At 40.7% G+C, this 22,080-nt stretch overlaps 1 protein-coding gene across 2 annotated transcripts in view; it reads right to left on the minus strand.

Annotated features, from left to right (window-relative positions):
- TAOK3 (TAO kinase 3) overlaps positions 1–22,080 on the minus strand; it is a 223,201-nt gene that overhangs the window by 47,052 nt on the left and 154,069 nt on the right. The window contains exons 10-13 of one of the 2 annotated variants that reach the window (XM_009248295.4): positions 16,531–16,624; positions 15,424–15,505; positions 3,801–3,968; positions 1,525–1,758 (exon numbers count right to left, since the gene is read on the minus strand). In XM_009248295.4, coding sequence (XP_009246570.1) covers positions 1,525–1,758; positions 3,801–3,968; positions 15,424–15,505; positions 16,531–16,624 — 578 coding nt within the window. 2 annotated transcript variants of the gene reach the window in all.

The following is a 22,080-nucleotide window of genomic DNA, read 5'->3' on the forward strand; positions in this document are numbered from 1 at the left end:
CCTATGTGAGAAGTCCTGGAGCAAAAAGATCCAACTGAATTCCTCTCTTTTGCCCCCTATACTCATAGAGCCCCAGGGGTAATAGAAAGGAAAGTGCCAGACCTGTCAGCATTCATGATAACTCCCTCCGAAAAGACAGCCCAGCAAAACCTTCTTTTTTTTTTTTTTTTTTTTTGAGATGGAGTCTCACTGTGTTGCCCAAGCTGGAGTGCAGTGGCGCCATCTCGGCTCACTGCAAGCTCTGCCTCCCAGGTTCACGCCATTCTCCTGCCTCAGCCTCCTGAGTAGCTGGGACTACAGGCGCCCGCCACCACGCCCGGCTAATTTTTTGTGTTTTTAGTAGAGACAGGATTTCACCATGTTAGCCAGGATGGCCTCGATCTCCTGACCTCGTGATTCGCCCAACTCGGCCTCCCAAAGTGCTGGGATTACAGGTATGAGCCATTGCGCCTGGCCTCAAAACCTTCTTTTTTACTCTTCAAATACATGATCACTTGCCCATGTTGAAAGGACACCAGCTGGCAATGCTGATCTCTTGGTAGATTTCTGCATCTGTCTGACATCTTTGCTTTCCTCAAATTGCTTCCACGTCTTCCTGATAATCTGGGTCCTTTGCTGTCTCTCTGGTCCTCAGGCACTGTCCACATAGCACACCAGCCATAGCTTCTACGGCCTTCCCCTTTTCCTTGAACATACAAAGCTCTCTCTGTCTCAGTGCTCTTGTACTTGTTGCTTTCTGACTCATCCCCATCTCTTACCCCAGCTAGCTAGCTTCTATTTGTTTTTGAATTTCTGCTTAAATGTCACCTCATCAGGTAGGCTTTCCTTACTCCCTGCTAGAGTAAGTCCTCCTTTTACCTGAAGCAAGTTTCTTTCTTCTTCTTCTTCTTCTTCTTCTTTTTTTTTTTGAGACGGAGTCTCGCTCTGTTGCCCAGGCTGGAGTGCAATGGCGTGATCTCAGCTCACTGCAACCTCCGCCTCCTGGGTTCAAGCAATTCTCCTGCCTCAGCCTCTCGAGTAGCTGGGATTACAGGCACATGTCACCAGGCCCGGCTATTTTTTGTATTTTTAGTAAAGACAGGGTTTTGCCATGTTGGCCAGGCTGGTCCCAAACTCCTGACCTCAAGTGATCCACCTGCCTAGGCCTCCCAAAGGGCTGGGATTACAGATGTGAGCCACCACACCCAGCCAAGAAACATATTTTTGAAAGAGCATACTTCTAAAAGGGCACAACCAACAGGTTACACTCAGGAAGACTTGAAGTTCTACAGTATTAAGATTATTGGTTTAGAGAAGGACTTATCAAATTCTTCAACTTATTTATTGATGATGACGGACATCAGAGTAATGAGAGAGGGAGATGAAGAAATAGGCACAGTAGCCTGTGTAGTCCTTTGTTATTTTTGACTGTAAGAAAACTGTCACATGCCAGGTTTAGTCCCACACTGCAGTTGCAAAAAGGTAACTGAAACATCTGGAAGCTAAGTGACTTGAACTGGATTCACTATGATTGACAAAGCCCACCTCTGTGGAGGGTACCAAGAAACCTACCTTCTTATGCACGACGGAGGAGCTGGAATTGATTGTGCTTTCATCATCGTGCATCATGACAAGTTCAGAACTGCTCTCGTCCATGACTTCCTGCATGCTATTCACACTGCTGCTCTGGCTGCCTGTGCTCACGGACATGCTTGGAATGGAATGGTTGCTGCCCAGGCTATCCATTTCCCTGTTCAGGCTGGTTCCATGTTCACTGTCCTATAAAAATGGGGCATTGAGGTTAGAAAAAAAGACTGAAGATAAAGAGTCAATCCATTGACTAAAGTATCAAGCACACTCAGTTTTGCAGTGTCAAGTTGCTTTTCTGCCAATCTGCAAAGATGAACTTTTTATGTACTGGCTCCACTACTCCTCCACCATTTTCATACATCTCAAATTTGCTTCCTATGCGTTCCCCAGGGGCCATTCTGGACATGTGTCATAAGGCTCCAAATGCTTCCATCCCTGGGCTTTCCCCTGTCATACACACTATCATATTATCATGTTGCTATTCAGTAAGCAAAATCAAGCCAGGTTTGTAAGGGGCCTTCTGGAACATCAAGGAGCTAGGGGAAGACTGCTGGCCACTAAACAGGTGAGCTCTAGGATATCTGCAAATACAGTAGTGGTCACTTGAAAAAGTAGAGTGGAAAGAGTTTTCAGATATTTGACAAGTAATATGCTCCCTCTGCAAGTCATTATTGAGTAACTTCATATCTAAGCAGAAATATTAATTCTACTTTCCTGGACAGGTAATTAAAGTCTGCCTCCCTCAAGCAATTCTATCATGCTTATCTCTGTAATCTTATTAAATATATCTGTTAAATAATACTGGCATTCATCACTACTGGCCCGAAGACTACTATTTGAAAAGTGGTAAAATAATCAGAACATATAATTTATCCATCACAGTGGGATATCTTTTGATATAAGATTGAATAATATAATTAAATCCATTTAGCTACAAATAAACCTTGTTCTCAAAAAACCATATGGTACACATATAACTTTAATAAACTGTTACTTAGCCATGGCAATATAAAAAATTACTGGGTAATATAAAATGGAAGATAATACATTATATTTTTAACAGACTTATTTTCCCAATTAAAGGGGATCATTTCTATATATGCAATCAAGAAATTTTATAGTTCAATGCAACTTTCTGAGCTTCATTTTTAGAATTATTGATAAAATACTTTTATGTTTATTTTATTTTCTGTTAAAAAGCTAAAATACTCTTGCTCTTGTTCTGTCTACGTTCTGAAATCCTGCCTCTTTAACTACATCCCTTTCTTCCATCTTCAGTGCCTCTGACTCTGCCCTGGCTCCATCTCTACTGCATTTAAAGACGAAGAAGCCTGCCTTATATTTATGGATCTCTCCACATGCTGCCCACTCTTACTTTTCCTTCTTAACCCAATTTCTGAATCTTAACGTAATTACTTTTTTTGCTGTCTCCCCCTTATCAACTCCCATGAATTATGCAACCTCAGTAATCTACTATTCATTCTACCTAGTACTGTAAAACTGCTTTTACTAAGGTCATCAAGGATTCTCTAACAGAAAACTTCTATCTGTATACTGGCAAGAGTATATAATGCCAGGACCTTAAACTCAAAAGGCACGAAACTGAAATCATCCTAAATCTACTCTTTCTCCCTGGTTCTTTTTCTCTGTTCTTGGTATTGACATACTCCTAGCCACCCAGGCTCAAATGCTCAGAGTCACCTTAAACTCCTCCTCATCTGTTATTGTCAATGAGAAGCCATGGATTATGAAATCTACCTCTACGATGTTTCTCAAAAGTGTTCCCTTTTCCCCATTTGCATCGACACTGACCTTATTACCTCTTGCATGGACTATTAGCCAGGATGTTGCCCACTCAAATCCATGTTACACTCTGTTGCTAGGATAATCTTCCTAAAGCACAACACCTTTCTGAGTCTAGAATACCCTATGCCCATTTGTCAGAAACTACCCACATCATGTCCTCCAGGAAACCTTCACTAATCCCACCAGCAGACTTATTTTCTCCCCATGATGGACCCCTGCAACCGGGCTACACCTCTGTAGCACTTTTCATATTTTGCCTTATATAAGTGTTATTTTATGAATGTCTCTTGTACAACCCTTCACGTCTCTTAAGGTGGACAGCATCAATTAACTTTTATCTTCAAAAGTTTTTCATAGTGCCCAGTCTAGAACTTTTTCACATAGTGGGCATTCTATAAGCACCTGCTAAAATAAATTGAACCTACTTCCTCATCCTCCTGTGACTCATTCAAGGGTCCATTCCGTGTCTCTTGGAAAAGTATTTTTTTCATTTTTCGGTACTGTAGGTTATCTAGCTCACGAACTGCATCTTTTGTCCTCTGTATGAGGTCAATGAGGACACGCAGTGGCCGGTCTCGCCGAACAAAGTCATGCTGATTGAGGGAGGAGAAAAAAATAAACTGATAATGAAGAAACGTCCTTAGGTGCAAGGTACAGATATAAAAGGAAATAGAGAATCATAAAATAGTTCTATGGATATTACAGAAATAACAAAATATGATTTTCATGTCATGTGTCCTTCCATATTTTGTAAATCTCATAAAGAGATAGCTACGCTTTTTTCTTCTTCCTTAAGCCCCATTTTGCGGATGTGAGAATTCTTTTTAAAAATTGTATATATTTAAAGTATATGGCAACATGTTTTGATACACATATATATAGTGAAATGATTTCTACAGTTAAGCAAATTAACATATCTATTATCTCATATAGTTACTTTTTGGTGGCAAAGTACTGAAAATCTTTAGTCTTAGCAAATTTCCCAGATATAATACAATATTATCAACTATAGTCCTCATGCTGTACGCTGGATCTCTACACTTATTTATCCCACATAACTAAAACTTCATACCATTTGACTTTCATCTTTCCATTCTCCATCCCTTTCAACCACCTTTCATTTTGTGTTTTATTCTTTTGTTTAGTTTCCACATGTAAGTGAGATCATACACTATTTTTTTGTGTGTCTGGTTTATCTCACTTAGCCTAATGTCTTCTGGGTTCACATGTATTGCTGCAAATGGCAGGGCTACTTTCTTAAGACTATATATATAACAAATATTATAAATAAATACATATATAATAAATATATATAATAAAATATTCAGTCATATATATTATTGAGTCTTAAATATCTGTATCACATATACCATAATTTCTTTTATCCTTTCATCCACTGATGAACACATAGGATGTTTCCTTATTTTGGCTATAGAGAAAAATGCTGTGATGAACATGGGGGCACAGGTATTTTTATGAGGTGCTGACTTCATTTTCTTCAGGTATATAACCAGCAGGGGGATTATTGGAATGAATTAACATTTTGTTTTTTGGGTTTTGGAGGAATCTCCATACTGTTTTCCATAATGGCAACCCCAATCTACATTCTCACCAATAGTATATAAGGATTCCCATTTCTCTAAACCCTTGCCACTTATTATCGCTTATCTTTTTTGATAACAGCTATTCTAACAGGTGTGAGGTGATACCTCATTGTGGTTTTCATTTCCATTTCCAATAATTAGTGAATGTTGAGTATCTTTTCATATGAGAATTCTTGAGGTTTACTTTATCATATAAGTAATAAAAAATCACTAGAACTTTAAGAAGTAGCAGGTAGGCTTGTACCTTTTAAATCTGAAACTATATAATAAGCAGAAGCAATGCATAGTATAGTCTATTCTTTTTGTGTTTTTTTTGAGATGGAGTCTCGCGCTGTCACCCAAACTGGAGTGCAGTGGTGCGATCTTGGCTCACTGCAACCTCCACCTCCTGGGTTCGGGTAATTCTCTGACTCAGCCTCCTGAGTAGCTGGAATTACAAGCATGCGCCACCATGCCTGGCTAATTTTTGTATTTTTAGTAGAGACAAGGTTTCACCATGTTGCCCCGGCTAGTCTTAAACTCCTGAGCTCAAGTGATCCACCTGCCTCAGCCTCCCAAAGTGTTGGGATTACAAGCGTGAGCCATTGCACCGCACTTTGTTCTACTCTTATTATAACTTGCCTCAATCCTCACCCCCATACACACTATCCCTTGAAACACAGACTCGCGAATATTTTGTTCTCTATTTCTGTGGTCATATAGTGTATGCTTAAAAATATGCCAGTTGTTCAATTTATCCAGAGGTCAAAATTCTGGCAACTTCATTTGCCCCCCAAAAAAAAGGGTCTCTGAGGAGTGAAAACAACTGCCCTAAAGTCCATAAATTAATCTTGATATAAACATCCCTCACTTTCAGTATTATTAATGATTGTTACATAATCTGGTTTCCTAGTTTCTCAGCCCATAGCAGGTTAGACGGAGAATAAGAGTGGAGAAGTAGGCCTGGTGTGGTGGCTCACACCTATAATCCAACACTTTGGGAGGCTGAGGCGGGTGGATTACTGGAGATCAGGAGTTCAAGACCAGCCTGGCCAACATGGTGAAACCCTGTCTCTACTAAAAATACAAAATTAACTGGGCATGGTGGCTTGCATCTGTAATCCCAGCTACTTGGGAGGCTGAGGCAGCAAAATTGATTGAACCTGGGAGGCAGAAGTTACAGTGAGCTGAGATCACACCATTGCACTCCAGCCTGGGCAAAAAGAGTGAAACTCCATCTCAAAAAAAAAAAAAAAAAAAAAAAAAGAGTGAGGAGTAAAGGATTGAGGACTGGGAAAGGTAGGGTTACCACCTGTTGTAAAAAGAAGTAGCTTTTGTAAGTTCTCTGACAGCTTGAGAGTAGAGAAAGAGAGAAATTTCATGACTAACAGACCTATCAACCAAACAAACAAATAATAATAAAATGGAGGTTTGTGGGCTATTTTGCAAAAGGGCAAATGCCCCTTATATAGCCCCTTTTATGCCTCAAGAGTTCATGAAACACTATTTCTGAGCCCTCAAGAAGTGACATTAGGCTGGGCATGGTGGCTCACGTCTGTAATCCCAGCACTTTGGGAGGCCGAGGCAGGCTGATCACTTGAGGTCAGGAGTTTGAGACTAGCCTGGCCAACATGGTGAAACCCCGTCTCTATTAAAAATACAAAAAATTAGCTGGGCATTGTGATGCATGCCTGTAATCTCAGCAACCCAGGAGGCTGAGGCAGGAGAATCGCTTGAATCTGGGAGGCAGAGGTTGCGGTGAGCCGAGATTGCACCACAGCACTCTAGCCTGGGTGACAGAGTGGAAAAAAAAATGACTTTATTTTTTAAAGGCAAAAGTTCAGTTATGTGGAAAATTTGCTTATGTAAAATTGTAATTTGAAGACATTGGGAAAATGAGATATAATGTAGTGGGCCTTAGCTGATGAAATGAATTTAATTTCTTTATAATTTAAACAGATAAAAAATAATAGGGCCCTTGTGAGAAAACAATCTATATGTCTTGTGGTTCTGCATTCTGACTCTCTTAGAGGAATTGTGGTTTTTGCTGTTGCTTTTATAAAATACCTCTTCCTAGGCAGAGTCCTTTTTGAATAAAAAACATCATTCCCAGAAGCAAGTGTAGCCTGCACATTTCAAGGATGAGAAAGAAAGGAAGAAAGTATTATCATTTTCCTCCTCTAGTGCTTACAATTATAAAGAGCTAATTGGTTTTTAGTAAACTTAAAGCTATGACTTAACATCATTGAATTCTAGAATGGGAATGCCTCTTAGAAAATTTTCTGTTTCAAGGCTGGGCATGGTGGCTCATGCCAGTAATCCCAGAACTTTGGGAGGCCAAGGTGGGCAGATCACCTGAAGCTAAGAGTTCAAGAGCTGCCTGGCCAACATGGCAAAACCCCATCTCTACTAGAAACACCAAAATTAGGGATGGGCATGGTGGCTCACAGCAGTAATCCCAGCACTTGGGGAGGCCGAGGCAGGGGGATCACATGAGGTCAGGAGTTCAAGACCAGCCTGGCCAACATGATGAAACTCCGTCTCTATTAAAAATACAAAAATTAGCGGGGCATGTTGGCACATGCCTATAGTCCCAGCTACTCGGGAGGATGAGGCAGGAGAATTGCTTGAACTTGGGAGAAGGAGGCCGAAGTGAGCCGAGATCACGCCACTGCACTCCAGCCTAGGTGATAGAGTGAGACTCTGTTTAAAAAAAATAAAAATAATAAATAATGAGTAAAAATAAAAAATACCAAAATTAGCCAGGCGTGGTAGTGCCCGCCTATAGTCCCAGGTACTCGGGAGGCTGAGGCACGAGAATCAATTGAGTCTGGGAGGCAGATCTTGCAGTGAGCCGAGATCAGGCCACTGCACTCCAGCCTGGGTGACACAGAAAGACTCTGTCTCAAAAAAAAAAAAAAAAAAAAAAGAAAGAAAATTTTTCTTTTTCAAAGTGAGAAAATTTGGGCCCTGAGAAGTTAGGTGATTTCCACAGCTAATTAGTAGAAGAGCTACGGCTGCAACTCAGGCTTTAAAAATTTTTTTCTGCCGGGGGTGTGGGTGGTGGTGGTTATTTTCTGGTGTCCTACTACCATAATTATCTTTCTAAAATACAGGTATGATCATTCATTGCAACAGATACTACATGCCACTAATCCCCTATTCCAACCTCTTTTTTTTTTTTGAGACAAAGTCTTACTCTATCACCCAGGCTAGAGTGCAGTGGCGCAATCTCGGCTCGCTGCAACCTCCACCTCCCGGGTTCAAGCGATTCTTGTGCCTCAGCCTCCCCAGTAGCTGGGATTACAGGCGTGCACCACTACGCCCAGCTACTTTTTGTATTTTTAGTAGAGATGGGGTTTCACTATGTTGGCCAGGCTGGTCTCAAACTCCTGACCTTAGGTGATCCACCCACCTCGGCCTCCCAAAGTGCTGGGATTACAGGTGTGAGCCACAGTTTTCAGCCCCAATCTCTCTCTCTCTCTCTCTTTTTTTTTTTTTTTGCTTTACTTTAAGCACTAGGAAGTAAAGGAACTGAACCCAAGCCTTCTTTGTGGTTACAGATCACAAAGTGACTAAGTTCTGGCCAGTGAGAGGTAGGCAGAAGTTTTCGAGGAAGGTTTTATTTTCTAGAATAAAAAGGCAAGACACATGAGGAGAACGTGTTTTACCCTTTTTTCTCTCTCCTTCTTCCTGCCTGGAATGAAAACTTGAGTCATGGCAATGTAGCAGCCATTTTATGACAAAGACAATAAAAGCTACATGCTAAGGATAGTGAAGTAGAAAGGGAGAAAGAGCTTGGGTCGATGAGGACATTGTTGAACTGCTTAGAGCTTTGGACTGCTTACTCCACTTCCTTTTCCAATGTCCTGGACTTCCTATTACATGAGATAAACTCTTACCTGTTTAAGCCTTTTACAAACAGATACACTCTACATCTTAATATCTCACTGTCTCTTAGATGAAGTGTAGCCTTTTACAGCCAGGTTCCTGCTTGTATTTCTAGGTTTAAATCTAGTCATTGCTACTCCTCCTTCCTACACAAGAGTACATTCTGGGTAATTCTAAACCCATGCATACCTTTCACACTTCTAGGCCTTTGCCTTCACATCTCTATGTTCTCTCTGCCTGCAATCCCATCTCCTCATTGTTATTTTTATTTTTATTTTTTGGGACAGAGTCTTGCTGTGTCGCCAGGCTGGCGTGCAGTGGCGCGATCTCAGCTCACCACAACCTCCACCTCCCGGGTTCAAGCAATTCCCCTGTTTCAGCCTCCCAAGTAGCTGGGATTACAGGCATGCACCATCACGCCCAGCTATTTTTTTGTATTTTAGTAGAGACGGGGTTTCACCATGTTGGCCAAGATGGTCTCAATCTCCTGACCTCGTGATCTGCCCGCCTCGGCCTCCAAAAGTGCTGGGATTACAGGCGTGAGCCACTGCACCTGGCCTCCTCATTATTTTTAAAAGCCCACTGTTCTCCAAACCCCTACAACTGGAATGCCCTCAGACTCTTTTAAAAGGACAATTTTTATTGTTCTCAAAAATATGTTTACTTTCAACATTCAAATAACACAGAAAAATGCATAAAAAAAGAAAATCGGCCAGGCACGGTGGCTCATGCCTGTAATCCCAGCACTTTGGGAGGCCGAGGAGGGTGGATCGTCTGAGGTCAGGAGTTCGAGACCAGCCTGACCAACATGGAGAAACCCTGTCTCTACTAAAAATATAAAATTAGCCAGGTGTGGTGGCACATGCCTGTAATCCCAGCTACTAGGGAGGGTGAGGCAGGAGAATCGCTTGAACCAGGGAGGCAGAGGTTGCTATGAGCCGAGATCGTGCCATTGCACTCCAGCCTGGGCAACAAGAGCGAAACTCCGTCTCAAAAAAAAAAAAAAAAAAGAAAGAAAGAAAATCACCCGAAATTCTACCATCTTGAAATAAATACATAAATATTAAGTTACAGAATATCATTTTAGACATGCCCCTCTCTTTCTCTCAGAACAATGAATAACTAGAAATCATTTTACATGGGAATCTTATTATACAAGCTAATTTTATGTATAATCGATTTAATTAAGGTATACTTGAATTTAACAGGATTAGAAGAGACTGAATTAAAACGATTGCATAGGCTGTGTGCGGTGGCTCATGCTTGTAATCCCAGCACTTTGGGAGGCTGAGGCGGGTGCATTACTTGAGGTCAGGAGTTTCAGACCAGCCCGGCCAACAGGGTGAAACCCTGTGTCCACTAAAACTAGAAAAACTAGCCAGACATGGTGGCGTGTGCCTATAATCCCAGCTGCTCAGGAGGCTGACGCAGGAGAATTGCTCGGGAGAATCTCGGGAGGTGAAGGTTGCAGTGAGCCAAGATCACGCCACTGCACTCCAGTCTGGGCAATGGCGTGAGACTCTGTCACTCACACATACACACACACACACACACACACACACACACACACAAATAAAAAAATAAAATAAAACAGTTGCTTAACTTTAGTTGTAATTTTTTCACCAAAAGAGTTATCTGTTCCTAAAAGATCCTCTAAAGTTAAAAAAAAATTATTAAAGGCTTTGCAAGATTGAAGTTACTTTAGTTCTTTTGTCCTATATATTTTAAGAAATATTATTGTCCATCTACTCTGAAAGATAAGGAAATTAGTATGCATATGTTTTTCTTGCCCTTAGATTTTTCTAATTACATTATTTTTACATTGCAAATGTTTATAACACTTACATCTGTCCTTTCACCATTTCAATAATTTTACCTCAGTTGTTTATTTAAATGGATTAAGTGTGAAAGTGATGTTTTACTGTCAGGGCAAAAAGGTGTGGAAAAGATGGATTATTGAAAAATATCTCGGAGTAAGTAGATAGCTTAACTGGGGGAAAAAAAAGGTAGATTTTTACCTCACTCCTTGTAACAAATTTTTGCATAACTCTCCCCACCTCCTTTCCGCAAAACATCCGCATAAAGAATCTCAAAAGAGAAATAGGAAAAAAAATCCAAGATATACAATAAATTAAAAAGGAAATACAAATGGCTTTTCAACATATGAGAGAGATGTTCAACATCTCCCATAATGTGAAATACCATTAAAACTACAGTGAGAAAAGTTTTCACTGATCTGACAAAGTTCAAAAAGTATCAATCTTCATACTTTCACAGTGGGACTATAAATTGGTGCAACTGCTTTGAAGGACAAATGGGCAATATCTATCTAAATTTAAAATCCACATTGATGAGCAATCCCACTTCTAGGAATTTCTTTATTTTATTTTTATTTCTTTCTTTATTTTTTTGAGATGGAGTCTTGCTCTGTTGCCCTGGCTGGAGTGCAGTGGCACGATCTCAGCTCACTGCAACCTTCGCCTTCCAGGTTCAAGTGATTCTCCTGCCTCAGCTTCCTGAGTAGCTGGGATTATCGACGCATGCCACCATGCCCAGCTAATTTTTGTATTTTTAGTAGAGATGGGGTTTCACTATTTTGGCCAGGCTGGTCTTGAACTCCTGACCTTGTGATCCGCCCACCTTGGCCCCACAAAGTGCTGGGATTACAGGTGTGAACCACCATGCCCGGCCAGAATTTATTCTTTAGATATTCTTTTACAGGGACAAAATGCCATATACACAAAGATATTCATTGCAGCACAGTTTGTAATAGCAAAAGATTGGAAACATCCTAAATGCGTTGGTTAAACAAATTATGGTCCATCTGAGAATATTATGGAGCCATTAAAAAGAATGAGGTAGCTTTGCATGTAGTAATACAAAACAATATCCTAAGCACACTGTAAAGTAAAAAGAAAAATCAGGGTGGAACAGTTTTTATGGTTTGCTGTCATCTGTGCAAAAATAAAAACAATATTTACTTTTATATGCATAAAATATCACTAGAAGGAGAGGTACAAAATAGGTGCAGTGGTTGCTAGTGAGGGGGCCTGAAATGGGAGGGAGATTTCTTTTTCATGTTCTACCTTCTCTTATTATTTTTTGAGACAGAGTCTTGCTGTTACCCAGGCTGGAATGCAGAGGCACGATCTCGGCTCACTGCAACCTCCTAGTTGATCAAGCGATTCTCCTGCCTCAGCCACTCGATTAGCTGGGACTACAGATGTGAACCACCATGCCTGGCTAATACTTATATTTTTAGTAGAAATGGGGTTTCTGCATGTTGGCCAGGCTGGTCTTGAACTTCTGGCCTCAGGTGATCTGCCCGCTTTGGCCTCCTAAAGTGCTGGGATTATAGGTGTGAGCCACTGCACCCAGCTCTTCTTCTTCTTCTTTTTTTTGAGACAGGGTTTCACTCCCATCACCCAGGCTGAAGTGCAATGGCAGGATCTCGGCTCACTGCAACCTCTGCCTCCCAGGCTCAAGTGATTCTCCTGCTTGAGCCTCCAAAGCAGCTGGGACTACAGGCGCATGCCACTGCACCTGGCTAATTTTTATAGAGATGGGGTTTCGTCATGTCCAGGCTGGTCTTGAACACCTAGGTTCAAGTGATCTGCCTGCCTCAGCATTCCAAAGTGCTGGGATTACAGGTGTAAGGCACTGTGCCCAGCCCCATGTTCTGTCTTCTACTGTATTTTTCCTTTTGGAAATTTGTGAGACCTATTTAAAATGAAGAACATACAGCTTCTTTAGCCATGCAAAATAAATAAATAAGTATTTGGGGAAGGGCCTCTTTAAATTCAATATTTACCATCAGCCCTTTTACCAGTTTCTCCAGTCCCTCATTCATTCTTCCTGCCTGCCTTCCTCCCTCTTTTTCTTCTTTTTGCTTCATCTCTATATTGGCTAGATTCTGTTATTGAGCAATTTTTAAAAGGAAAGCGCTGAAAGGTTGCATTGCCTAAATGTGTGGGGCTCGAAGATGTCAGCTGCCTTTATAATTTAAGAACATCTTGGCTGGCTCACAATTCCTGGCTTATATTTTATTTCCCTTAGAACTCTGCAAACGTTGTTCTATTGTTTTCTGGCTTTGACTGTTCCTGAAGCGGTAGGTCTGGAGCCAGTTGGTTTTTCCACCCCAAAATAAACTTTTTCAGTCTGCTTGTATGAATCTTTCTTTATTCCTAGAGTTCAGGGACTTCACCAGGACATGATTTATTGATCAATGAAGATCAGTTACATGGTCCCCCTCTTCATGCATGGATCTGCTTAAATGTCACCTCCTTGAATGGCCTTCTCCTTACCTAAAATAGCAGCACCTGTCAATCTTGATGCTTGTCTAATTTATTTTTCTGTACAACACTTAACATCATCTGGCACTATAACATATATTTATTTCTTTTCTTTTTTCTTTTTTTTTTTTGAGACCTAGTGTCGCTCTGTTGCCCCGGCTGGAGAGCAGTGGTGCTACCTTGGCTCACTGTAATCTCCGCCTTCCGGTTTCAAGTGATTCTCCTGCCTCAGCCTCCTGAGTAGCTGGGAATATAGGGGCTTGCTACCACGCCCGGCTAATTTTTGTATTTTTAGTAGAGACGGGGTTTCACCATGTTGGCCAGGCTGGTCTTGAACTGGTGACCTCCTGATCCTCCCACCTTGGCCTCCCAAAGTGCTGGGATTACAGGCGTGAGCCACCACGCCTGGCCTACTTATTTATTTCTTACTCCTTCTTGTAAGTTTCACAAGGGCAGGCACTATGTTTTTATTGTGTACTACTGTATTCTCTGTGCTTAGAATAGTACTTGACACCCAGCAGACAATCAGTAAATATTTGTTGAATAAATAGTTGGCCCATTTGATTTGGTCCATCAAATCAAGATGGAATCAAATCAAAGGAAGATCCAAACATTTCCAGAAAAGTGTTCTTCAAGGATATCTTTAAATATCTTCTCCTCCATGTGTTTTGTTTTCTTTTTCAGGAATAATAGGTTGGCATATATTAGATCTCCTTTGTCTTCCAAATGTATCGTTTTCTTTATACTCATCTTTAGAACTTTTATTTTTTGTACTTAATTCTATTTTATTTCCTTAAGCCTATTCACCATTGGAAACATCCTAAATGGGTTGGTTTACTACATGTTCATTGCTTATAATGTGATTTTTTAAACTGTTATGTTTTTTCTCTTTCGTTTTTTTCTTTACCTCTGCCCATTTGCTTTTTATATCCTTTTGTTGTCTGTAACCCTTAACTTTAACATACCCCAAATTTATTCATATTTTCCTTTTTTTTTTTTTTAGAGATGGTATTTTCACTCTCTTGCCCAGGCTGGAGTGCAGTGGCACAATCATACCTCACTATAACCTCAAAATCCTGGGCTCATGTGATCCTCCTGCCTCAGCGTCCTGAGATGCTGGGATTATAGGCGTGAGCCACCATACCCAGCTCCACATTTTTTCCCCTTTTATGGTAGTAATTCTTATGTCTTGGTTTTTTGTTTGTTTGTTTTTAAGATCTTTGTGTACTTCAAGGTAATAAAGATATTATTGTGTGTTTCTGGTGTTTTGTTCTGGTTGCTATTTTCACCTAAAGAAACATGGAATTGTTGCTAAGTAGTTCATGTTTAAAACATGTAAGGGCTCCACAACAAAGGAGAACAAGATCAAGCCCTTTGTCCTGTTGCTTCTCTTACCATACTCCTGTGGCCTACTGCTCACAAGAAGTAAAAACTTACTTGTCACCTAGCCAAGGTGTTCTTAAATTATAAAGGCAAACATTTTTAAGCTTTACAAATTGAGGCAATACAATTCTTCTGAGTTTTTCTTAAAAACAAACAAACAGAACTGCTATACAATAAAAGCCAGCCATTCTAGAGATGGAAGAAACAGAAAGGGTTGAAAAACAAACATGCAAAAAAAAGGATTAAAGAAATTTGGACTATTGTGCGCCAAATAAAACACTTCTACTGTAAAAGATTTCCACATACTACACTGATATTGATGCAACACACTGCCTATGTATAAAGTCTACAGTAAAATATTACATGAAGAGAGATGCTTGGTGATAGTTAAATCAGATAAATGTGGTTAACACGATACTCTTATCACTAACATGTCATAATACTACGTAAATGTCTACTCTATATAGTTATCATCTACCTTCACTGCCTGAGGATTTGGCAACAACCTAACTGAAAATCCCAGAGTTGGTGTTTGAACCACCGGCCAGCTCTGTCCTGAGACCACTGGATTAATGTTTATGCAGTTGTTAGGCCCAGGAACATCACAATGATGACTAGTGCAAGGAGGAGAAATATTATTTGTTATAAGGCAAAAAAGGAACAGGGAGGGAGGGGAAAAAATAGAAAAGATAGGGAAAAAACTATCCACAGGGAATACATAGCACATATGTTGCAATAATCTTGCTATTTCTATGCCTAGCTACTTATCTCAGGATAAATGACAAGGTAGCACATTCTAAACCACTTTGTCATGATGAGCTGCCACTGGAATGATTTATTATATTCCACTATAACATGACTTTAAATCCCCCTCCTCAAATATAAATTTGAAAAATTACCCTTAATAGTTCTGCTGATGTTGGCCTTTCCTGAGGTATTTTCTGCAAGCAGTAATCAACAAATCTCCTAAAGGAGTCTGTCCTGTGTGTGCAAATACACAAAAGAAAATAAACTCAGGGTCTGTAGAGCACACTGATTACTTAAAACAATTTTCATTCAAGGGAAAATTTTGCATTTAAGGAGATTTAAAAAAATAAAATGCTTTGGAATATCAGGAGAACTGGAGCATTTTCAAGTTATGATATCTAAAATTCTTTTGGATAATGAGTGAGGACAAGTTTCAAGTTAGTCAACATACTGATACATCTTAATATATAAGGAAGGTCAAATCATAATATACATCAGAAAACAAAAATACTATGTTTAAATAAAATAGTTTTATATACATTTTTCTCTCCAAAGACAACAATTCTCATAGTCTCAACTCTATATTCTTAATTACCAGTTGTTAATTCCTCTACCACCCACAATCTATAACAAAGTAGTAAAATTTGAAGCATGAGGGATGGAGAACCCAGGAGTAGGCTTCCTGAATAAAAATTCTTCCTATCTTAAAAGTTCCATTTTATCCATTCTTCTTTAATATTGTGCCTTTTAAAATAATTCTTGTGGCCCAAATAGTTATAAAAATGTCATACTTTTCAGCAAGGAACACTGTATCTGAATAGATAATGTATGCTCTGTCTCAACACATTTAAGCGTATATATAGTTTAAAAAAAAAAGACAACTGGAGAAATAGTGACATCATAGAGGGCCCCTTATCTCTGCTGAGAAGTGATATCAGCTGAGATGATCAATACAAGACCATCATGACCTGGGACAATACAGTTGTTAGGAGGGTAGCAAGGCATGTTCCCTGCAGGATTTCAGTTACTAGACACATTAAGAACACAGTGCAAGCCACGGTGAAGGCAAAAATAAGTAAATCTATGCATGTGTGCATGTGTAGACAGTTGATGCTTGCGAGGCATCAGTGTCACTTGTAACAACATACAGTGAAGGAAAGAAATGCTTTCTAGGTCAGATATTCAAAACGTAATGTAATAAAAATGTCAAATACATATGGTGATTTTCTTAGAGATTTAAAATGATAGCAGAGTCTTACCATTCATTAGACTGTAACGTTGGGGAGTCATTCTGGGCAATGTGATATAAGGCACTCATTGCATTCATGTTGAAAAGGGGGGGCTTCCGTTCCGCTGGAAGAGGAAAGAAACACAATAAAGTAGTTCTTGAAGGAAACCAGGCAGACAGAGAAATAAGAAACTATAAGCAAAGCTTTGCTGCTAAATCAATAGCTCATTACTGTCATCATGCCACATAATCCACTTATTTTAATCTCTAAGGTTGGCCCAAGATAGCCATTCAGAAGAAGCTGCCGGACATTAAATGTACATTGGCAAAGCTCCTAACAGAACTCATTTCAAAAGAGTGAAAGAAAAGTTTTTTCTTTTTTTCACATAGCTTCAAAAAATTGGCTTTTGCATATTTTCCCACAATAGGTGTGAAGATCTTTGCATGTGCGTTTTAGCTTGAAAATATATATTCTCTTCTTGAAGTCTGGGTATTTGGTGAAAAAGAAAAAAATTCATATTCACTTAAAAAATTCAGAAAGCAAAGAAACACAGAATAAGGAAAAAAGATTACTATAAAATGCAACTTATTTTTTTTGTGACGGAGTCTTGCTCTGTCGCCCAGGCTGGAGTGCAGTGGCACGATCTGCAACCTCTGCCTCCTGGGTTCAAGTGATTCTCCTGCCTCAGCCTCCCAAGTAGCTGGGACTACAGGCGCCTGACATCGTGCCTGGCTAATTTCTTTCTTTCTTTCTTTTTTTTTTGAGATGGAGTTTCACTCTTGTTGCCCAGGCTGGAGTGCAATGGAGCGATCCCAGCTCACTACAACCTCCGCCTCCCAGGTTCAAGCAATTCTCCTGCCTCAGCCTCCTGAGTAGCTGGGATTACAGGCATGAGCCACCACGCCTGGCTAATTTTGTATTTTTTAGTAGAGATGGGTTTTCTCCACATTGGTCAGGCTGGTCTTGAACTCCCAGCCTCAGGTGATCCACCCACCTCAGCCTCCCAAAGTGCTGGGATTACAGGCGTGAGCCACTGTGCCCGGCCTAATTTTTGTGTTTTTAGTAGAGAGGGGGTTTCCTCATATTGGCCAGGCTGGTCTTGAACTCCTGACCTCGTGATCTACCCGCCTTGGCCTCCCAAAGTGCTGGGATTACAGGCGTCAGCCACTGCGCCCAGTCCCAGAATGAAACATCTTAAACATCACTAACAGAATGGCCGGGCGCGGTGGCTCATGCCTGTAATCCCAGCACTTTGGGAGGCCGAGGTAGGTGGACCACGAGGTCAGGAGATCGAGACCATCCTGGCTAACACGGTGAAACCCCGTCTCTACAAACAAACAAAAAAAAAAAAAAAAAAAAAAGAAATACAAAAAAATTAGCTGGGCATGGTGGCAGGCACCTGTAGTCCCAACTACTCGGGAGGCTGAGGCAGGAGAATGGCATGAACCCGAGAGGCGGAGCTTGCAGTAAGCCGAGATCGCGCCACTGTGCCCAAGCCTGGGCGACAGAGTGAGACTCTGTCTCAAAAGAACAACAAAAATCACTTACAGCATGGGAGATAAACCAATTATATTCAGTAAATACCGTCTGATGCCTGATTCAGGCCAAATAATTGCTAGGGGTGACAGTAGAGAGAGAAATGGAAAGGAGGAAGGGGACTATAAATTATAAATAAAGTCTGGTCCATCCCACTCTAAACAGAAACTCAGTGAGTCAGGCATTTATTTTTTAATTATTGATTTTTTGAGATGAGGACTTGCTCTGTTGCCCAGGCTGGAGTGCAGTGGCACATCATGGCTCACAATAGCCTTGACCTTTCAGGCTCATGAGATCCTCAACCTCTTGAGTAGCTGAGACTATGGGTGTGTGCCACCACGCTGGACTAATTTAAATAATTTTTTTTTTTTTGTATAGAGGCTGGGTGCGTTGGCTCACACCTATAATCCCAACACTTTGGGAGGCTGAGGCCGGCGGATCACCTGAGGCCAGGAGTTTGAGACCAGCCTGGGCAACATGGTGAAACTTGTCTCTACTAAAAATACAAAATTAACCGGGCATGTTGGCACAAGCCTGTAATCCCAGCTACTTGGGAGGTTGAGGCAGGAGAATCACTTGAAACCAGGAGGTGGAGGTTGCAGTGGGCTGAGATCACGCCCCTGCACTCCAGCCTGGGTAACAGAGTGAGACCCCGTCTTAAACCAGGCTGGTCTTGAACTTGTGGGCTCAAGCTAACCTCCTGCCTCAGCCTCCCAAAGTGCTGGGATTACAGGCATGATGCACTGTATCTGGCTAGGTATTTCCTGGTAGAGGATTTACTCCTCCCCAGCCCACCATGATCTCTTTATTGGAACTCTTCCAACTCTCCCTTGGCATACTGGTCATTTGGCATGTGCTCACCTATTACATCTACATCATCATACAAATCTTTTCTCTCAAAAGAAATCACAAGCTCTAAGAGCACAAGATCTTATAACCTGAATATTCTTTTTCTTTTACTTATTCCCCCAGAATTTGTAATAAAATGTGATTCACATATTAGGGGTTCCATTTGTGGATCAAAGGAAAGAAACAAGGCTCTAGTTCCGAGTACAGTTAATTTTATGCTATTTATTAGTTGTTATGGAATAGAAGATAAATCACTATCAGGCCGGGCACGGTGGCTCACGCCTGTAATTCCAGCACTTTGGGAATCCAGCACTTTGGGTGGATCACGAGGTCAGGAGATCGAGACCATCCTGGCTAACAAGGTGAAACCCTGTCTCTACTAAAAATACAAAAAAATTAGCCAGGCGTGGTGGCAGGCACCTGTAGTTCCAGCTACTTGGGAGGCTGAGGCAGGAGAATGGCGTGAATCCAGAAGGCGGAGCTTGCAGTGAGCCGAGATCACACCACTGCACTCCAGCCTGGGCAACAGAGTGAGACTCCATCTCAAAAAAAAAAAAGGAAGAGAAGAAGAAAAATCACTATCTCTTTCTACTGTGCTTACCCTAATGGATTTTTTATATAGTCTCACTTTCTAATTCATATTCTGATCTCTAGTTTCATTAGAGCACCTTAGTTTTTAAGTAAAGGCTCTTCTTCTATTAACTACTTCTAAAATGACAAATTGGGCTTATTCTATGCAGTTCCAAAAACAGAACAAGGCTAAGAGGTGAAGTTACAGAAAAGACATTTTCACTCACAGAAGGAAAAATTTGTACACAGCCAGAGTAGTTAAAAAACAAAACAAGAAACCAGAATGGACAAGGTTGAAAAGTAGTAAACTTTAAGTCATTTAGCAGCACTTAAGCAGATGACAACTATACCTATTCATTTGCTGTATTTTGGAGGGGCAACTTATAGTCTTGATTAAGTGATTTCTGTACCTCTGAAATAACAGTAGTCTAGGCCAGGCATGGTGGCTCATGCCTATAATCCCAGAACTTTGGGAGACTAAGCGGGCAGATCACCTGAGGTCAGGAGTTCAAGACCAGCCTGGCCATCATGGTAAAACCCTGTCTCTACTAAAAATACAAAAGTTAGCTAGGCCTGGTGGCATGCGCCTGTAATCCCAGCTACTTGGGAGGCTGAGAGGGGAATCACTTGAACCCGGGAGGCGGAGGTTGCAATGAGCTGAGATCATGCCACTGCACTCCAGCCTGAGTGATGGAGTGAGACTCTGTCTCAAAAATAAAAAATAAATAAATAAAAAATGAAATATAGTAGTCTCTCTTTATATATAGACAGTTAATTTTATGTATATATATATTTTATGTATATATGTATATTTATGTGTGTGTGTGTGTGTGTATATATATGTGTATATATATATACACTTTTGTTTTTTTTTGAGACAGAGTCTCGCTCTGTCACCAGGCTGGAGTGCAGTGGCACGATCTAGGCTCACTGCAACCTCTGCCTCCAGGTTCAAGTGATTCTCCTGCCTCAGCCTCCCGAGTAGCTGGGACTACAGGCGCATGCCACCACGCCCAGCTAATTTTTTTGTATTTTTAGTAGATACGGGGTTTCACCATATTAGCCAGGATGGTCTCGATTTCCTGACCTCGTGATCCACCCACCTTGGCCTCCCAAGTATTTTTTATTGACCTCTCAATAGGATACTTTATACTTATGAAACAGATATTGGTATTACAGTGATATAAACTGTTAACAAGTGGAAATTTGGAAGTTGCTGTGTGGACAAATGGATTTGTATCTGTTTCAAATGCAAAAGATTAAAAAAATCTGGTTTGGGTTTACTTTTCAGGGGGCAGATTTTAGAAAGTTTGTAGAGCTTGCTTTCTGGCAACTTCAAGTTCAGTCATCCCTAGGTATCTGTGGGTGACTGGTTCCCATTCTCCCCTGCATATAGCAAAATCCATGGATCTCAAGTTTCTTATATAGAACGGCATAGTATTTGCATGTAACCTGCACACATCCTTCTGTCTGTATACTTTAAATCATCTCTAGATTAGCTATGATATCTAGTATAATGTAAATGCTATGTAAATAGTTATACCACATTGTTTAGAAAATAATGAGAAGAAAAAAAGTCTACATGTTCAGACTTGTATAGACTTTTTCTTGTCATTATTTCCTAAACAATTTCCTATAAAGACTCAACCCTCCTTTTTTTTTTTTCCTGAATATTTCTAATCTGTGGCTGATGGAATTCACGGATGTGGAACCCACAGATTTGGAGGACCAACCGTATTTAAAACCACGTGGAAGCCTGGCCAACATAGTGAAACCCCGTCTCTACTAAAAATACAAAATTAGCCAGGTGTGGTGGCTTTTGCCTGTAATCCCAGCTACTCGGGAGGCTGAGGCAGGAGAATCACTTGAACCTGGGAGGTGGAGGTTGCAGTGAGCCAAGATCACACCACTGCACTCCAGCCTGGATGACAGAGTGAGACCTTGTCTCATTAATAAATAAATAAATAAATAAAATCACGTGGAACTAGATCACGTAACCACCAATGGCTTCCCATCATTCTTAGGACAAAGTCCAAATCCTTAAACATAGTCTCTTGGACTTCATTATCATGGGTCTGGCTACCTCCAGAGCCCGATTCTGAGAAGTACCCTATTTTTCCCTCTCTCATGCTTTACACGTGCTTCACTCAAAGAAGCAAGCTGGGTTTTTTTCACAAACGCTGTTTTCTTGGTCCGGACACCCCTCTCCCTCTTGCTGCCTAAACTTTATCTGGGTACATCTTTTTGTGTATGTGTGTGTGTGTCAGGGTCTTGCTCTGTTGCCCGGGCTGGAGTGCAATGGCGTGATCAGCTCATTGTAACCTCAAACTCCTGGGCTCAAGTGATCCTCCTCCCTTAGCCTTCCAAAGTGCTGGTATTACAGGCTAATTCTCGACAATCCTTTCAGGTTTCATCTCAAATATAACTTCATTTCTATATGAATTTAACAAGTATGTATTCAGGATTCATTATGTGTTTATAATCACTTCCTCAGGGAAACCTTCCCTGACCTCTCAGACTAGGTCTCCTATTAGATTTTGTCATTGCAAATTGTATTTTTTGCTTTCTTCCATATATCACAGCCCTAATTATTTGTGCAATTTTTTTGAGACAGGGTCTTACTCT

Source organism: Pongo abelii, chromosome 10 (genome assembly GCF_028885655.2).
Source record: "Pongo abelii isolate AG06213 chromosome 10, NHGRI_mPonAbe1-v2.0_pri, whole genome shotgun sequence".
Classification (NCBI taxonomy): domain Eukaryota; kingdom Metazoa; phylum Chordata; class Mammalia; order Primates; family Hominidae; genus Pongo; species Pongo abelii.